Source organism: Dama dama, chromosome 19 (assembly GCF_033118175.1).
Source record: "Dama dama isolate Ldn47 chromosome 19, ASM3311817v1, whole genome shotgun sequence".
Lineage (NCBI taxonomy): Eukaryota > Metazoa > Chordata > Mammalia > Artiodactyla > Cervidae > Dama > Dama dama.
The window spans coordinates 78,770,463-78,791,332 of record NC_083699.1 but is presented as its reverse complement, the minus strand read 5'-3'; the positions used below and the strand labels follow the sequence as shown (position 1 = coordinate 78,791,332).

General features: G+C 37.5%; 1 protein-coding gene across 4 annotated transcripts in view; it reads right to left on the bottom strand.

Annotated features, from left to right (window-relative positions):
- The window catches only part of ATP2C1 (ATPase secretory pathway Ca2+ transporting 1), a 151,561-nt gene that overhangs the window by 61,766 nt on the left and 68,925 nt on the right, over window positions 1-20,870 (bottom strand). For all 4 annotated transcript variants that reach the window (XM_061167571.1, XM_061167572.1, XM_061167574.1 and 1 more), the window contains 4 exons: window positions 10,894-11,004; window positions 9,533-9,649; window positions 5,752-5,841; window positions 3,036-3,071 (listed from right to left, as the gene is read on the bottom strand). In XM_061167571.1, the coding sequence (XP_061023554.1) occupies window positions 3,036-3,071; window positions 5,752-5,841; window positions 9,533-9,649; window positions 10,894-11,004 (354 nt within the window). The remainder of the gene's footprint in view (window positions 1-3,035; window positions 3,072-5,751; window positions 5,842-9,532; window positions 9,650-10,893; window positions 11,005-20,870) is intronic.

Here is a 20,870-nt window from a genome sequence, read left to right as displayed (position 1 = left end):
CGGTCATTAAAAGTTAAGATTACTGAGCCTCATAATTAAGATAATTTTACTTCCAGTGTTTCATGACCAAGGAAGTCAGACAACTAAACGCAAATAACACTGGCACTGAAGATTCACGTCCATGGCAACTGTAAAGGTTTGTGAAATAAGTCTGTGTGGGAGAAACATGAATTGAACAAGGAGTGAGACATGGCTGCCCTACTCCAAGAAACATGTTCCCCATGACTCTGAATCACCCAAAGGGGAAATTCTCAGGAGCCCTAACTCTGTGAGGTTCAGTCTTCCTCCATCCATATAATCACAGCTAGAGTCAGGGACATCCTTCACCACACTATTTAGTCCAACTTCCATGGACTGTTTCACTTCATGCAACATCACTGCTATTTCCGTCTCATTCTGCACTAAGTACACCAACCTTTTGATCTAAGGTTAAAACGGGAGAAGGAGTAGGGAGAGTAATGGAAGTAAAGTTGGGGTGGGGGGAGTTCTGAAATGACTGCAACGCTAGCACTAATCAAAACTGCACATCCATCACAAACATTTTCAAGTAGAAAATGCAAAGCTATATAAGAATAACTTAGAAATACATCTGTCTTTACTACTAAGGCAAGAGGAACAAATGTGACAGTAAGGTAGATCTGTAAATATAAAAATCACAAGACACCCAGTGCAATATACAGCATAAGGAACATTATAAAAATTTTGTATGGGGACAGATGGTTACTAGACTTATCATGGTGATCACTTAATAAGGCATACAAATATCAAATCACTATGTAGGGCACCTGAAACTAACAATATGGTATGTTAACTATACCTCAATTAAAAAAAAAATTACAGACACCCCTCCCCTAACTATACCAAGGATATTAAGGAGTTTAAATGTTTTCCAAAAAGTCCATAAAAGGCTAGAAAATACTCACCAGTCCTAGATCCTAGTCACGTAAGACATAAAAGCTGCCCAATCTTTACCTCCCTCTTTAAACTTCTTAGCTTTCACTCCCTACAACTACAAAGATACCTCTATATCAAAATGATCCTTCAACATACCACCAAAAACTTGACAGCCATCTCAAATGAACACCTAAAAGTTAAATTTTAAATTTATTGTAAAGGCAACATCAATATGTAACTATACAGAACAATTAGCTATTTTTATGGCTGCAAGGAGGTATATAACAGGGATGGGAAATGGAGATTAGAAAGGACAGTGGGGTCAGATATAAACATAAAAAGACTATAAAAAGCACTCTTCTAAAATATAGGTAAAAACACAAATATAAATAATACTAAAAAATGAAGACTTTCTGAAAGATTTCTGACAGTTTTCTGACAAAGCATTAATGTAAGTTCAACAGAGTAAATAAGACCCTTGTAGAGAGGATTTTTAATTGTCATTTGTAGAATATTTTGTTGTGTCATTAGCACATTTGAGGAAAAGGCTCACATTTGTATAAAAAAATCAGAACTACCAATCTGAAACTAGGCTTTTCATAAATGTTTCAATTTGTTCTTGAGCTTTCCTTCAAACGGACCTATCATAAAGATATTCAGCAGTTGGTTTCAGCCATTAAGATTTAAGGTGTGTTACACCATTCTTTTGTAAAAGTCCATACTATGTTAAAATCGTCATTTTGTGGAATTTTTTTTGAGGGTAGGAGTTATTTACCAAGCTACTAAGGTCTTCGTTGTTGTTGTTTAGTCACTAAGTCATGTCCAACTCTTCTGCAATCCCATGGACTATAGCCCACCAGGCTCCTCCATGGGATTTCTCAGGCAAGACTACTGGAGGGGGTTGTCATTTCCTTCTCCAGGGGATCTTCCTGACCCGGAGATCAAACCCCGCATCTCCTGCATTGGCAGACATATTCTCTACCAGTGAGTCACCAGGCAAGCCCATAAGGTCTTCCATACAAAATGATAATTCTGTAAGAATTCTTAGGAAGCAAGCCACTTCACACATCTGTAGCACTACTAGTGATGCAAAAGCGTTCCAGTTACTGGTCCAATGGGTCGGTCATACCATGCAAATGACCATGAATGAGATCCAGCCTGGAATGACCTCTGCTAAACTAGCCCTCAACCTGCCTTAAGGTAATTTTTATGTTAAAACATAAAAGAGCATTTCCTAGATACAGGATCCCTGATGGTGTACTAATGCAACTCACAAAGTTGTTGCAGATAATCTGATTCCAACCGGCTTTTCTACACTGGGTGTCTACAAAACAAATTACTAAATTAGAGATTATCACAGGACACCTGGATGATGACAGGAAATAGCTAAGGAATATATCACAGATGTGAAAATAACCAGTCAGTTAAAATATGCTCTTTCGATTATAAACATGAACTTCAAATGACATATTACAGTTTTCCTTAAACTGGAATAATTCTTCTAGTCTTATTAATGATGCTTCAAATTTTTAACCATCAAATGACACCTGCCAACATTGTTCTAAAACCTGCAGAAGTTATCAGATATTTAAAGAAACATAAAACTAAGCCCATGTTTTTATTTATGTCTAGTCAGTAGAAATTCAGACATTATCTGTACATCATTCACATTAATTTTTTTAAACAGGGTTCCTTTCCATATATTTTCTTTACTGCCTCAGTGCCTGTGCTCAATGGGGGAGTTTGATCCAGATCAGAACATCCCTTCCATGGATGAACGAGGAGTCTGAACCCTGACCCAATTTTTTAACTGAAAAAAAGTTAAAAGTCTATTGCTGGATTTTATTTCTATTTCTGTACTTTTTGTTTCCATCTGCTTCAGTTAACTTTAAATAGAAACACCATCAAATAAAAAACTAGATTTTCTTCAGGCCACTGCCTAAATCAAAGCAGTCATGTTGGTTCCACAAACTTCCTTGAAGAGTTACTGTTTCTGAAATTATTTCAAAAACAAAGAGCAAATTATTCTACCAACATACGCATCCCCCAATAATTACACATTTTAACATAAGCCAACTTGATTTTTTGAAGCAATTAACTAAAATATCATTTTATAATGTTATCAAAATAGACTTACTCACCTGAACAAAGGCGACCGTAACAACGATAAGTATTGCCTAAACAAAACAAAGAAACAACTTTTTTAAAATCAGACATTGCAACTTCTGAAATGATTATTAAATCATATTTTATTCTTCTGACTCTATCTGCAGCCCCAAGACACCAGACATGGAGCACAGGACAGCCAGGGAAGGAATCACAATTCTGCCTTGAGGCCTAGGAGTAGAGAAACCCACAGCTGACAGGAGTCTGCCTCCCCAGGATGGTTTCTTAAACTCTTTGATCTCAGGATCCCTTTACAAACGGAGGACCAGCTTTTGTTTATGTGACTAATAAGCTACTGATAGTTACCATATTAAATATGTCTTTAAATACTGGGTTTTAACTTCTACTTTCATCTAAAAAACGTAAGCCCATTACATGTTAACACATACAATATTTTTTATGAAAAACTCTTTTGCAACCCCATAGACTGTAGCCAACCAGGCTCCTCTGTCCATGGAAGTTCCCAGCAAGAATACTAGAATGGGTTACCATTTCCTTCTCCAGAGGACCTTCCCAACTCAGGGATCAAACTCATGTCTCCTCAGTTGGCAGGTGGATTCCTTACCACTGAGCCACCAGGGAAGCCCTATGAAAAATATATCCCTCCCCAAAATTGTGAGAAAAGTGGCAGTGTTTTCAATTTTTCTATCTTTGGTGTCCGCTTTAATGCTGCGTTGGCCAAAAAATTCATTTGGGTTTTTTCATTCTCCTATCTGCTTCTGCATTCAATTTATTGACATATGTTAATTTGGCTGAAGTATATGAAAAAAATTCAACCTCATACAGATACTGTTGGAAAAGGGAGGAGTTTATTTTATGAGCCTTTTCAAATAATTGTGGTTTTTATTCTTAGCTACCACACCAAAATTAGACAACTGCTAGTAACATTAAAAGCAATCTGCAATGCAGAATATAAAACTAGATCAGTGAACTTTTCATAGTCTGTTATATTAAAATCAGTCTCCTTACTATTGTGAACGAATATTTTTTATCATCATGCACAGGTCATTTAGAAAAGGTTGATTCACTGAGTTATTCAAATCTTCCAAGTGTTGACACATTTTATAATTGGTAAAAAAAATCACATTCACTGAAATCACTACTAACCTCAATAGAATAAGGTCTTAAAATAAGGCAGCTATCCAGCTTCCCTGGTAGCTCAGAGGTTAAAACGTCTGTCTGCAATGTGGGAGACCTGGGTTCGATCCCTGGGTCGGGAAGGTCCCCTGGAGAAGGAAATGGCAACCCACTCCAGTATACTTGCCTGGAGAATCCCATGGATGGAGGAGCCTGGTGGGCTACAGTCCATGGGGTCACTAAGAGTCAGACACGACTGACCAACTTCACTTTCACTTTTCACTTTCATGCACTGGAGAAGGAACTGGCAACCCACTCCAGTGTTCTTGCCTGGAGAATCCCAGGAATGGGAGCCTGGTGGGCTGCCGTCTATGGGGTCACACAGAGTCGGACACGACTGATGTGACTTAGCAGCAGCAGCAGTTACTACTGAAAGCTTGAATTTTACCATTGGAAACAAATTCTGTCAGTTGTTTCTCTTGTAGTACAAGGTTATTTCACTCACTTTCAAAAAAAGTATGCCAATTATTCAAGTCTTAATAACCATAGTTTGTATATCAGCCATTCTTTGGAGTAAAAGGCTAGTTCACTTCAGCACACAACCTTTCCTTGGGACAATCACCATACCTCAATGAATACTTCTATTTCATCACACAGAACAGTAAAAAGGTATATACTTAAGGATCAAGATTTAGTAAAATTCATTTTTACTGTTTTTAAGAGAAACAGCAAAAGAAATCAGTTAAGTACTAGACAGTTTACTAGATAGCGCTTTGGTCTGAATCAAGATAGTGGCACCTAACGGTTTTACCCACATCACTTTTGCTCCATTAACGCAAATGTCTATAGCAAAAAGACAGATAACGTTTTAGCTTTATGAAAGTAGTTTTGGCCTCACATGCTCCCTAAAAGAATCACATAGACTCCCAGGAGTCCACAAGCAATAGCTGGAGACTTCAAAGCTCTGTGTTCACTTCTCCTGTGCAGTTAAGCATAATATACTTGCTTTAATCAATGCTCAGACTTACTATAGATTTTTATGCTACAACGAAACAGAGAAGCCAAAAAAAAAAAAAAAGATGAAACCTAGAATAACATAGCTGGAGAGAATAAAATTTTACATAGTAAATACACAGTGCATTGTTAAATATTTTTAATTTCAAAACTGTCAGGCTTCAGTTCACAACTAGTCAAACATATTCTCAATTGGAAAGTAAAAGAAATTAAATATTTAGTTGGAAAATTATTATAAAATGTTTCACATCTGTGAAATTATCAGGTTGTTAAAAAATTCCCAATGTTGCCAATCACAGACCCTTGAACATTACTTAAGATCACTGCAACTAAAACCAGAATCTAAAAAAAAAAAAAAAACCTGAAGAAAACAATGAGTAAAGTGAAGTTGCTCAGTCGTGTCCGACTCTTTGCAACCCCATGGACTGTAGCCTACCAGGCTTCTCCGTGCATGGGATTTTCCAGGCAAGAGTACTGGAGTGGGTTGCCATTTCCTTTTCCAGGAGATTTCCCAACCCAAGGGATTTCATTTCTAAAATAAAAGCCAATCCTAATTTATACAATTAACTAACAATTTAAAAATACATATATTTTTCTTACCACAGTGATACTGACAGCATCATCAAACTGATGCATTAAAACACTGATGACTGCAGAAGCCAGAAGCAGCATAATAAGGGGATTTTTAAACTGAAAGTGAAAACAAACAGCAATTCAACAGTTTTGCATGAATGATAGTTGTATACCATCACAACAAAAGCCTTAAAAAAAGAAAACAACTATCAGGGCATTATTATGTAAAACTAAGAATTGACCAATTCTTAGAGTACACATGTATTTTTAGTACTTATTAATTTAATCAATAAGCTGTTCTGAATTTCTACTGGGGCTAGAATAAATGGAAAATGACTTTTAAGCTGAAGATTTATATTAAGCACTGGTTAGAATACCTAACTTATGAATATCAAACATTCTCATCATTCCTGTATTTTAAGTAAATGAGCATAGATTACAATTCTGTGGTTGACCCACCCACCATAGGAACAACCAGATTCCCACCCACCAGCGCAGCTAAGAACATACAGTAAGATCCGCGACACAGAAGCTGAAGATTTTCCCAACACTGGTTTCCCTGACATCTAGCTAGCAGAGACAACAGTATCTAAAGAAATAAAAACCACAGCACCAACTCAATCAGGAAGCTCTTAAAACAAACAAGCATCAGAACAACCCCAAGTCCTTCCAGTTGGACACCCCAGTTAAACGTCAGAGCTCTGCTGCTGGAGTGCCTTCCTCTGATGAAACGCTGCCAGTATCTGTCAAAGCTGCAAGGTCACTTTGCAAAGAATCCGTCACAGCGGATAGCCTCAGCCTCTGGATATCATTAACTCTGAAATTAGATGCCACCACCTCCCACTTCCTTTATGGTTCCATTCCCTGGCACAGTGTCTACAACTCTGCTTCACATCAGAATCTTTTGAAGGACTTCCAACAAATGTCCACATTCACACCAGAGCAATCAAATCAGAATCTCTGGGCAAAGGACCCAGGCTTTAGCATTTTTAAAGCATTCCCCCAAGTGACTCTAAAGCACAGACGATTGAAAATCACTGCTCTAACAAAATAAAACTACAACTGCAATGTGGTTTAGGGTCAACAAACCACACACAAACTGAGTCAGAATACCTGTGTTTGAATCCAATTCCTTAATTTTTTAAGCTCCAGAGGTGCTTCATCTACTAAAATACTACCTTGTACTAAAAACTGTGTAAGGATTAACCAAGAATGCATATTAAAGCACTGTGTATACTATAAAACCCTCCAACGTTAGCTGCTATTATCACACTTTGAGAGCAAGGTCCACGATCATTTTATTTGCCCCTACAAAAGCTGCGCTGTGGTACTAAGGACACTATCTGATAGATGGCAGGCTCTAGACAAATGTCTGTAGAACAACAAAGATGCTGTTCTCTGTAGAGGAGTGAAGAGTCTCTCAGTGCTTTACGATTAACAACTGATATTTAATGCTAATTACTGCTTAACAATAATTAATAGCATTACTAATTAATGCTAATTATTACTTAACTATATTACAGGCACTATTTCATTTCATTCTCACAGCAATACCATGATGCAAGTACTCCGGCTTTGAAACAGGATCAAGAAAGTAAAACATTAAATAGTATTATCCAGTGATAAATCAAATCACTGTAATTTATAAATCCAGAATAAACTTCCTGAAGTTCTAGATGATGTGGAAATAGGGTAAAGGTTGAGAATACGAAAATACATATAAAACATATTCCATTAAAAACAAGATGGACTACAAAGTTCATCCCTAAAAATTCAGTTTTTCTACTTTAGACAAATTTATTTAACAACATGGTAAATTTTGGTTCATTAACAGGCAAGGCCCCTTAGAAAAGTTAAACATAAATCTTTTTAAAAAAAGAATCTAAAGATTAGAAGGCATTACAAAGTTTCTTTACTAAAAAGAATCTGTTTGACAAACTAACTCTACTAGCTAAAAACTGGCCACAGGAGCTTAGTAGCTTTTCACTAACATGCTTGCTATCAAGATAAGAAAAATCCTACAGCAAATCTTTCTGAAAAGATTAAGATATTAATAAAATATAATAGGTTGGTGCAAAAGTAACTGCAGTTTTGCACTGTTTAACTTTGCCATTTGATATTGGAATACATTCTTAAATAAATGTGGTTATGTTAGACATCATTTTAATGCACATTTCTCACTTTGTTTTTTGCTAATGACTTATTACTTGCTGTTTATTTTAGACTAGGGAAATGATGTTAGACAAAAAGCAAACTTGATCAATTTTCTTGAGTTCAAAATGTAAAGCAGCAGAGACAGCTCACAACATCAATGATGCATTTGACCCAAGAACTGCTAATGAATGTACAGTGCAGTGGTGGATCAAGAAGTTTTGCAAAGGAGACAAGAGCCTTGAAGGTGAGGAGCCCAGTGACTGGTCATCAGAATTGACAACGACCAACTGAATCATTGAAAGTGGATCCTACACAAGAAATTGCCAAAGAACTCAACACTGACCATTCTATGGTCATTCAGAATTTGAAGCAACTTGGAAAGGTGAAAAAACTCCGTAAGTGGGTGCCTCATGAGCTGACGGCAAATCAAAAAATAATCATTTTGAAGTGTTGTCTTCTCTTCTTTATGCAATGAAAACAAACCATTTCTTGATCCGATTGTGATGTGTAACAAAAAGCGGATTTTATATGACAACTGGCAACAATCAGCTCAGTGGATGGACCAAGAAGAAACCACCAGGGAAGCCACAAGAAACTCCAAAGCACTTCCCAAAGCCAAACTCAGACCAAAAAAACATCACGGTCACTGTTTTTTGGTCTGCTAAAGGTATGATTCATACAGCTTTCTGAATCCTGGCGAAACCATTACATCTGAGAAGTATGCTCAGCAAATCCATGAGACACACCAAAAACTGCAACGCCTAAAGCCAGCATCTGTCAAAAGAAAGGGCCCAATTTTTCTGTGCAACAAAACCCAACCTCACAGTGAACAATCAACACTTCAAAAGTTGAACAAATTCGGCCTCAATTTTGAGGCCAAAATTTTGCCTCATCCACCATATTCACCTGACCACTCATCAACTGACCACCACTTCTTCAAGCATCTCAACAAGTTTTTGAAGGACAAATGCTTCCACAACCAGCAAGAAGAAGAAAATGCTTTCCAAGAGTCTGTCAAATCCCAAAGCATAGATTTTTATGTTACAAGAATAAACAAATTTATTTCTCATTTAAAAAATGTGTTGATTGCAGTAGTTCCTATTTTGATTAATAAAGATGTGTTTGAGCCTAGTTATAATGATTTAATATTCATACTCTGAAACCACAATTACTTTTTCACCAACCTAATAATTAAAAATAGCTATTTTCTATTGATAGCTACTATCTCCAAGATTATTATCTCCATTTTCTAGTTAAGACTCAGAGGATAACAAGGGACACACAAGCTATTAAAGAAAGGTGGAATTTGTAACCAGGCAGTCTGGATTCAAATGACCTTCTGCTAATTTTCTAAACTAGTCATATTACTTTAAAAAATACTAGCATTTCTATAATAAAATATACATGTAAGACACCTGCAAAGGAAACTACTATTAATATTATCACCTCCATGTGATATAAGCCCTTAAAGATTTACACACTAAAAATTATAGAAATTCCAACCTAATAGTAAACTCTAACAAATGAAACAAATTAGGTAAAAAAAAATTATTTCAATATTATTTCCTTTCTCCATAAATAACTTCACAAAAGTAAAAAACTGCATTAACAAAAATATATGTAAACTACACAACATGAGAAAATAAAAATATACCTGAGAAATATACTTCTTCCATAGTGGCTCATCTTCACTGATATCAAACTCATTCCAGCCATGGAAGGCTCGCCTATGACTTACTTCACATTTGTTTAGACCATTCTGAAGATCAGCCTATGAGATTTTATATATAAAAGTTACTGAAAACATTAGCAGAAAACAAAGGAGAAAACACAAACAGTACATACGTATGGTCATATTTATAGGAACTTCTGTGACAGTCAAAATTAATCTATGGGGACAATGCATATCAGTGATTGCCTGGGGCCAGGAGCAATGGAAGGATCAGCTACAAAAAAACACGTGGAATCTTTTTAGAGTGATGAAAATTTTCTACATCTTAATTGTGATGATGGCTACATCTGCCAAAATACAAATTGTATATTTAATGAGTATGTTGTATTCTATATAAATTATACCTCAATAAAAATGTTAATGTAAGCAACTAGATTAATAAACAAAAAATTATCATCTTTATTCTGAAAGAGGAATAACACAAACCAGTGACAATGGACAGAAAGCAAATTCTAAGCACATTTTAACTAGCTTTCTTGGTTCCCACTGTTAGTTTCTCAAAAAGATGATGCATCTTTCTTGCTCTCTGAGCCTATCAAAACTGAGGCTGGTATTACCTTTTGTTCTTAGACTGTACATTTATTCCAAGGAGAAAACCTGTGGTTCCTAAATTACTGAAAATAATGAAGTTAAGTCCTACAAACACCACCTACTTTCTTCAGTCACTACCTCTCATGACTTGTTATTTTAAACTATCATTAAAGAATGGAATTACTTGCATCTCTGAAGTAGTTTCTCGGAACAAAAGCTTTATAATAGAGGTCAATAACAGAGTCTTGTGATACCTAAATATATTTAGAGTAAGCGGCTTTAAAACAGAATATAAATACAACCCAACCCAAAAAAAACTCCAAAAAAAGGGGGGGTATGCAATTCTTTTAATGCCATCATTAAAGTATGTGAATTCTGAAGAGAAAAGTTAAAATATTCTTTTCCTCATGTTTCATTAGATTGTGCTTTTTAAAACTAGGAAGAGACTGAATTACATAAGCAAAATTTACTTGCAGTTCTGAACTTATATTTAGCTTTTATAGTAGAAAACATAAAAAAGCATAAAACTCCTAACTCCACTTATGTTAATAATTAAATTGATTATTTTCCTAATCCAACTAATCCTCACATAGCACAAACAGTTTCCAACAACACTATGGATCCAGAGCCACACCATCCTATCAGGGAACCACTAGCCACACTCACCTGCAGAACAGAAAATTCTACTGGACAGCACTTAGCTAAGTGGCTCATTCTACTATATACGCCCTTCCTCCCCACCAAGAACTTACTTGGAGAATGCTTGCAACTTCACTGACTGGTAATTCACTTGCTTTTTTTGATGTCAATACCGGAATCATTGTCTCATTTTCAGCATTAGGAATTTTTTGAAAACGTGCAACCTAGGAAACAAAACCAAAGGAAAAATATTTGCATATACTAAACAATTCCAATGCTGTCCAGAATAAATGAAAATTCAAATGCTCACAGAAACTTTTATCACAGTTAGAAAACAAATATTTTTAAACTAATAAGAGTATCCAGTCCTATTAAGATCATTTTATACTAACATGCTACTCTAAAAAGCACATTTCAGAAAATAAGCTACCAGTGAAAGCTAGAACACAAAATAATATTCATACTGCAAAAAAAGATGCTATTTCTACACCAAATTAATCAGTAAAAAGTAAAACAGATGTCCTGTCTAGCAAATTCCAATCATTACAGAGTCATAATCCTCTAAACTCATTATGTTTAACATGAGGTACAAGGAACAGCTAAGCTTGTTCCATTTTAACTACTACTGTTGATCAGCTCATTTCTTAACTATCCGGACACCAGGCTACTCTGCCAAAGCACCATCACAGAACATGATACTTATAGATCCATTCCCAAACTAGAGGAAATGGAAAGCAGAGAGACCAGACAAGCAGAGGACACACAGGTGGAGTGAAGGGACAAGCAGAATGAATCTTAGAAATGATGGTAACCATGACACCTACTTGATGTAGCTTCATAAACAAATATCTACAGAAAGTGTTTTAACACAGTTCTAGAAATAAATCCCCAATCCAGACTTCTTTGTAGACAGTTTTGACAAGGTATGTGAAAGAGAGACAAAAGTTACACACTAAGACTTTAGAGAAGAAAACATTTCAGCTGCCTGCCCCACATCCACTGATTTCAACAACAATGAAAAAGAAGTGATCATCTCAATGCCGAGACACAAATCTTTACGCTATCAGGTGAAATATTCTCAATCTTGATAATTAACAAACTTAGCATAACATATTCCCCTAAAAACAATTTTAAGACAACATATAAGGTCAAAGAATAATAATTTAAGTTTCTATTATCATAAAGGATCACTATAGAGGCCTCTATTCACTAAAAAAAAAAAAAGTTGTACTTACTCCAAAAAATAGTAAATAGCAATAGCAATGTAAATAACCAAGTTCTGGAACAATCATATGCATGTTTTCTAATCCCACCTATTACAAAGGTGATAAATATTTAAGTATTTTAAAGAAAAAAGCATAACAATTTTTCCTTTAATGATAAGATATTAGTGACCAAAAATTCTTAAGAAATTGAAAACAGATTACCTTTCTCAACATGGTTATTTTATCTTGTGAAATAATTAAAAAGGATCAAATATGTTTCCATTGCCTGCAGTGACAATAATATTAAGAAAATCTTTTATTTCTACGGTTCATATATATCAGCTTCTTCATATGTGAGGATAAATAGTGCCTAAAGTTGTTTGAAGATTACATCCATTTATGGAGCATTCACCCAACTAGTAATAAGCACTGAAATAGCTGTTCTCCCCAAAACTAATATTTATATATACATTCTTAATAACATAATGAGCTCAGTAAAGAAGCAAATCATTAAGGTTAATAAAGCTAGATTTGCAACAGTTCTTCTATTAAATATATCACTACTCATAAAAACACTTTTTAAAAAGTTATCCTTTGGTAGCTGATACATAAATAGGGTCTATGTTGGAATACACTATATAAAATTCCTCAAGAGCATTATATGGGCCCAAAAGAGGTCAAAAGAAGGAAGTGAGACTATTTCATTTAACAAACGATAAGATAACTCTCTAAATATAAGAAAGGAAGAGGGCAACCCAAAACCAAAGGGTGTCTTTACAGAAGACCAACATCAGGATTTAGAAGAACTTGAAGAGTGCCCGACACTAGGGGTGGTGGCAGGGCTGGATGGCCATTCACCGTAAGAACTGGTTTCCGCAACATAGGGGGGACACAGCACAGAAAATTCTTGGTGAAAGGCAGTGATGCTAACTGTATTTATTCTCCCTAGGCTCCATGTCAACTTAAAAGTATGAGATCATTAAGTTTTAATCCTATTATATTTTTAAGCAAATGTTACTGACACTGACCAACTTCGATGGGTTTTAGTTATATAGATCATAGTAATATTTTATCAAACCAAGATCCTCTATGACCCACGTCCTAGAGCAATGGAAATAAAAAAAAGTAAACAAGTCGAACCTGATTAAACTTAAAAGCTTTTGCACAGCAAAGGAAACTATAAGCAAGGTGAAAAGACAACCCTCAGCATGGAAGAGAATAGCAAATGAAACAAGTGAAAAAGGATTAATTTCCAAAATATAAAAGCAGCTCATACAACTCAATACCAGGAAAACAAACAGCCCAATCAAAAAGTGGGAAAAAGAACTAAACAGACATTTCTCCAAAGACGACATACAGATGACTAACAAACACATGAAAACATACTCAACATCGCTCATTATTAGAGAAACGCAAATCAAAACTACAATGAGATATCATCTCACACCAGTCAGAATGGCCATCATCAAAAAGTCTACAAACAATAAATGCTGGAGAGGGTGTGGAGAAAAGGGAACGCTCTTGCACTGTTGGTGGGAATGTAAATTGATATAGCCACTATGGAAGAAGGTATGCAGACTCCTTAAAAACCTAGGAATAAAACCAACATATAGCAATCCCACTCCTGGGCATACACACCGAGGAAACCAGATCTGAAAGGGACACATGTACCCCAATGTTCATCGCAGCACTGTTTATAATAGCCAGGACATGGCAGCAACCTAGATGCCCATCAGCAGATGAATGGGTAAGAAAGCTGTGGTACATATACACAATGGAATATTACTCAGCCATTAAAAAGAATACATTTGAATCAGTTCTAATGAGATGGATAAAACTGGAGCCCGTTATACAGAGTGAAGTAAGCCAGAAAGAGAAACACCAATACAGTATACTAACGCATATATATGGAATTTAAAAAGATGGTAATGGTAACCCTATATGCAAGACAGAAAAAGAGACACAGATGTATAGAACAGACTTTTGCACTCTGTGGGAGAAGGCAAGGGTGGAATGATCTGAGAGAACAGCATTGAAACATGTATATTATCAAGTGTGAAACAGATCGCCAGTCCAGGTTGGATGCATGAGACAAGTGCTCGGGGCTGGTGCACTGGGATGACCTAGAGGGATGGGATAGGGAGGGCGGTGGGAGGGGGGTTCAGGATGGGGAACACATGTAAATCCCTGGCTGATTCATGTCAGTGTATGGCAAAAACCACTACAATATTGAAAAGTAATTAGCCTCCAACTAATAAAAATAAATGGAAAAAAAAAAAAAAAACAACATATGACCCAGCAATCCCACTCCTAGGCATATACCCTGAGGAAATCAAAATTGAAAAAGACACACGTATCCCACTGTTCAGTGCAGCATTGTTTACAATAGCTAGAACATGGAAGCAACCTAGATGTCCATCGACAGATGAATGGATAGAGAAGTTGTGGTACATATGCACAATGGAATATTATTCAGCCATAAAAAGGAATGCATCTGAGTCAGTTCTGATGGGGTGAATGAACCTAGAACCTATTATACAGAGTGAAGTGAGTCAGAAAAATAAAGATAAATATTGTATCCTAACGCATATATATGGAATCTAGAAAAATGGTACTGAGGAATTTATTTGCAGGGCAGCAGTGGAGAGACAGACATGGAGAACAGACTTGTGGACATGGGGAGATGGGAGGAGAGGGTGAGATGTATGGAAAGAGTAACATGGAAACTTACACTGCACATGTAAAACAGACAGCAGATGGGAATTTGCTGTATGGCTCAGCAAACTCAAACAGGGGCTCTGTGTCAACTGAGAGGGGTGGGACGGGGAGGGAGATGGGAGGGAGGTTCAAAAGGGAGGGGATATATGTACACCTATGGCTGATTCATGTTGAGGTTTGACAGAAAACAACAAAATTCTGTAAAGCAATTATCCTTCAATTAAAAAAAAAAGAATATTTTCATTTGTTTATTGCTCTTTCAACAAACATCTGTATTTATTGAGAATCTGACTCTGTACTCAGCCCTTAGAACTTAACAAAGAGCAAAATGAGGGGGAGGACAGTTGGAGGGAGACAGACATTAACAAGAATAGCACAAAGGAAGAGAAACTGAAACAGTCACTAAGGCTGAGCCAAAGCTGAAACGACACCCAGCTGTGGATGTGTCTGATGGTGAAAGTAAAGTCTGATGCTGTAAAAAAAAAAAAAACAATACTGCATAGGAACATAGAATGTTAGGTCCATGAGTCAAGGTAAATCAGAAGCGGTCAAATAGGAGATAGCAAGAGTGAACATCAACATTTTAGAATTGCTGAACTAAACTGGATGGGAAAGGGTGAATTTAATTCAGATAATCATTATATCTACTACTGTGGGCAAGAATCCCTTAGAAGAAATGGAATAGCCCTCACAGTCAACAAGAGTCCAAAATGCAGTACTTGGGTGCAATCTCAAAAATTACAGAATGATCTTGGTTCATTTCCAAGGCAGAACATTCACTATCACAATAATCCAAGTTTATGCTCCAGCCACTAACACCAAAGAAGCTGAAACTGAATTGTTCTATGAAGACCTACAAGACCTTCCAGAACTAACATCAAAAAAAAAAAAAAAATGTCCTTTTCATCATAGGGGACTGGAATGCAAAAGTAGGAAGTCAAGAGATACCTGGCAAGAGTAACAGGCAAGTTTGGCCATAGCCTGCAAAATGAACAGGCAAAGGTTAACAGAGTTTTGCCAAGAAAGCACACTGGCCATAGCAAACGCCCTCTTCCAACGACATGAGGCAACTCATGGACATCACCAGATGATTAACACCGAAAAAAGATTGATTATATTCTTTGGAGACAAAGATGGAGAAGCTTACACAGTCAGCAAAAACAAGACCGGGAGCTGACTGTGGCTCAGTCTTATGACTGAGTCTCATGACTTATTGCAAAATTCAGACTTGGAATTGAAGAAAGCAGGGAAAACCACTAGGCCATTTAGGTATGACCTAGATCAAATCCCCTATGATTATACAGTGGAAGTGACAAATAAATTCAAGGGATTATATCTGATAGAATGCCTGAAGAACTATGGACTGAGGTTCATAACATTGTACAGGAAGTGGTAACCAAAACCATTCCCAAGAAAAAGAAATGCAAGAATGCAAAAGTTGTCTGATGAGGCCTTACAAATAGTTGAGAAAAGAGAAGCAAAAGGCAAAGAAGAAAACAAAGGAGAAAGGGAAAGATACACTCATCTGAATGCAGAGTTCCAAAGAATAGAAAAGAGAGGTAAGAAAGCCTTCTTAAGTGAACAATGCAAAGGAATAGAGGAAAACAACAGAATGGGAAAGACTAAAGATCTCGTCAAGAAAATTGGAGATACCAAGGGAACATTTCATGCACAGCTGGACACAAGAAAGGACAGAAACGCAAGTACTTAACAAAAGCAGAAGAGATTAAGAAGAGGTATGAATACAAAGAAGAACTGCACAAAAAAGGTCTGAATGACCTGGAAAACCACAACGCTCTGATCACTCACCTAGAGCCAGATATCCTGCAGTGTGAAGTGAAGCGGGCCTTAGGAAGCTCAACTACAAACAAAGCTAGTGGACGTGATGAAATTTCAGCTGAGCTGTTTCAAATCCTAGAAGATGATGCTATGAAAGTGCTGTACTCAACATGCCAGGAAATTTGGAAAACTCAGCAGTGACCACAGCCCTGGAAAAGGTCAGTTTTCATTCCAATCCCAAAGAAGGGTAATGCCAAAGAATCTTCAGACTACTTACTGTACAACTGTACTCATTTCACATGCTAGCAAGGATCAAAATCCTTCAAACTAGGCTTCAACAGTACGTGAACCATGAACTTCTAAATGTTCAAGCTGGATTTAGAAAAGGCAGAGGAACAAGAGATCAAATTGCCAACATGCACTGAAGCACAGAAAAAGCAGAAGAATTCCTGAAAAACACCTACTTCGGCTTCACTGACTACGCTAAAGCCTTTGACATTGTGGATCACAACAAACTGTGGAAAATTCTTCAAGAGATGGAAATACAGACAACCTTACTTGCCCCCCGAGAAACCTGTATGCAACGTTAAGAAGCAACAGTTAGAATCAGACATGGAACAAGATTGGTTCAAAATTGGGCAAGGAGTACGTCAAAGCTGTATCCTATCACCCCATTTATTTAACTTTTATGCAGAGTACATCATGAGAAATGCCAGGCTGTATAAATCACAAGCTGAAATCAAAAATGCCGGGACAAGTATCAATAACCTCAGATATGCAGATGACACCACTCTTAAGACAGGAAGTGAAGAGGAACTAAAGAACCTCTTGATGAAGATGAAAGAAGAGAGTGAAAAAAAGCAGGCTTAAAACTCAACATTCAAAAAACTAAGATAATGGCAACCGGTCCTATCACTTCATGGCAAATAGATGAGGAAAAACTGGAAACAGTGACAGTTTATTTTCTTTGGCTCCAAAATCAATGTAGACGGTGACTGTAGCCATAAAATTAAAAGATGCTTGCTCCTTGGAAGAAAAGCTATGACAAACCTAAACGGTGTATTAAAAAGCAGAGACATCACTTTGCCTACACATGTCCATATAGTTAAAGCTATGGTTTTTCCAGTAGTCATGTATGGATTTGAGAGTTGGACCTATAAGGACGGCTGAGGGCCAAAGAATTGATGCTTTCAAACTGTGATGCTGAACAAGACTCTTCAGAGTCCCTTGGACAGCAAGGAGATCAAACCAGTCAATCCTAAGGGAAATCAACTCTGCATATTCACTGGAAGGACTGATGCTGAAGCTGAAGCTCCAATACTTTGGCCACCTGATGGGAAGAGCTTACTCACTGGAAAAGACCCTAAGGCAGGGCAAGACTGAAGGCAGCAGAAAGAGGAAACAGAGGATAAGATGGTTGGCTGGCACCACCAACTCAGAGGACATAAGTTTGAACAAACTCCAGTAGATAGTGAAGGACAGGGAAGCCTGCATATTGCAGTGCATGGGGTCACAAACAGTCGGACACAACTGACTGACCAAAAAACAACAAGAAAGAAGGCTTCCCTGGTGGCTCGCATGGTAATGAGTCTCCCTGCAATGCAGGGAGTTCAATCCCTGAGTCAGGAAGATCCCCAGAGAAGGGAATGGCTACTCACTCCAATATTCTTGCCTGGAGAATCCACAGACGAGTAGCCTGGCGGGCTCTGTAGTCCATGGGGTCACAAAGAGTGAGACACGGCTGAGTGATTAACACACACACATAGCTAAGGGCACTTACAATCAGAGACATAAGGAACTACAACCAAGGCAGGTGAGGTCTGATGAGGAAGTGATGCTCATGGACCTGAGAGGCAAGAAGCTGCCTGACGCAGGGGATGGTAAGAACAGAGAGAACTAAGCACGTGAGGAAGGGGGAGCACTGCGAGAGTGAAGCCCTAAAGAAGGCCCGCATTCATCCACTCACTCAATTCAGATCCTTGACACATAATCAATGCTTATTATCCTCGGTACTAGCAACACAAAAGTGACTGAAGAGGTAAGAACTCTGGCCTCATGGAGCTACATACGGATAGGGAGCAAAAGACCATGAATGATATGTTACACAATAAATGTTCTAGCGAACAAGAAAAGAAGGATAAGCAGGGGAGTTGTTTCATTTTACATGAGGGGAGGTGGGACACGGTAGGGCAAGAGCCTTCCAGTAAGGTGATGTTTGAGCAGAGACCTGAAAGAAGCAAGGGAACTACCTACTGGACATCTAGGTAGAAATGTTCAGGAAGAAGGTAGCTATACATGCATCCAGGAGAGGTCCAGGCTGAAACAAGCATGTACTGTCACAAGAATACAAATGGTATCAAATCTGAGAATAGACATGCACGTGAGCACAAAGAAAACAGTCTGCAGGCTGATCCTAGGGAATCCTCCCAAAAGACAGAAATGAAGTAAGAGGAGAACCAAAAGAGAAGTATTCAAAGGAGAGTGTAAAGGACTGGGCCAAATGTTACTGAAAAGATAAGAACTGAGAACGAACGACAGGACTTGGTGACAAGAAGACAGAGAGATGAGTTTCAATGCAGAGAATAATAGAGCCCAAAAATCAGACAGGAGTGGGCTCAGAGGAAATAGCAGAGAGAAGTTAAAGACAGCAAGTGTAAACAATTCTTTCCCACTTCAATGCAAAAGAGGAGCAGGGAAATGGGATTATAGATGGAATGAAATGGAGGATCAAGAGTTGTTTTTTTTTTTAAGTCAGAAGAAGTAACATCAAGTTTGTATGTTGATTACAATGATAACTGATAACAAAGAAGAGAGAGAGGACAGCTGATAAACTGATGTTCTGAACTAAATGACAGGGGTGAAATCTGGCCAATATGGAGTAGGGCTAGCCTTGGATAAGGGGGTAGACATGGTTCATTCAGTTACAAGTAGGAAGACAGAGTAACACAGGTAAGATGCAGGCACAGTGGCAGCTATGGTGGGCAGAATATATTAAAATACTCCTCTGAGAAGTATCTGGATTGAAGAAATCAAGACAACACATTGGGTTGGCCAAAAAGTCCCTTCGGTTTTAAAATAAAAATAAAAGACACATTTTCACCAAGAACTTTATTGTACATGTATTTACCATTTTGTTCTACAACCCTCTGTCATTTTGCAGGCAACTGCGTAATTCCATCTTCCCAAAACTTTTTATCTTTTGAGAAAATGGAACTGAAATTTCTTCCATTAAGAGAATTTTGTAAAGACTGAAATAAACAGAAATCTGAAGGTGCAACATCTGGTGAATACCATGGATGTTGGCGTAAAACGTCTCGGGTGTTCACCATTAAGCCTACAATAGTGACAACTCTACACATGGACATCACCAGATGGTCAGCACTGAAATCAGATTGATACTTGCTGCAGCCGAAGATGGAGAATCTCTATACAGTCACCAAAAACAAGACTGGGAGCTGACTGTGGCTCAGATCATGAACTCCTTATTGCCAAATTCAGACTTAAATTGAAGAAAGTGGGGAAAACCACTAGACCATTCAGGTATGACCTAAATCAAATCCCCTATGATTATACAGTGGAAGCAACAAATAGATTCAAGGGATCAGATTTGACAGAGTTCCTGAAGACCTATGGATGGAGGTTCATGGTATTGTACAGGAGGCAGTGATCAAGACCATCCCCATGAAAAAGAAATACAAAAAGGCAAAATGGCTGTCTGAGGAGGCCTTACAAATAGCTGAGAAAAGAAGAGAAGCTAAAGACAAAGGAGAAAAGGAAAGATATACCCATCTGAAGTCAGAGTTCAAGAGTTCAAAAGACTTGCAAGGAGAGGTAAGAAAGCCTTCTTCAGGATCAGTGCAAACAAATAGAGGAAACAATAGAATGGGAAAGACTAGAGATTTCTTCAAGAAAACTAGAGATACCAAGGAAACATTTCATGCAAAGAAAGGCACAATAAAGGAAAGAAACATATGGACCTAACAGAAGAGGATATTAAGAAAAGGTGGCAAGAATACACAGAAGAACTATACAAAAAGATCTCAATGACCAGATAACCACAATGGTGTGATCACTCACCTAGAGCCAGACATCCTGGAGTGCAAAGTCAAGTGGGCCTTAGGAAGCATCACTATGAACAAAGCTAGTGGAGGTGGTGGAATTCCAGCTGAGCTATTTCAAATGCTAAAGGATGATGTTGTGAAAGCGCAGCACTCAATGTGTCAGCAAATTTGGAAAACTCAGCAGTGGCCACAGGATTGGAAAAGGTCAGTTTTCATTCCAATCCCAAAGAAAGGCAATGCCAAAGAATGCTCAAACTATTGCACAATTGCACTCATCTCACACGCTAGCAAAGTAATGCTCAAAATTCTCCAAGTGAAGCTTCAACA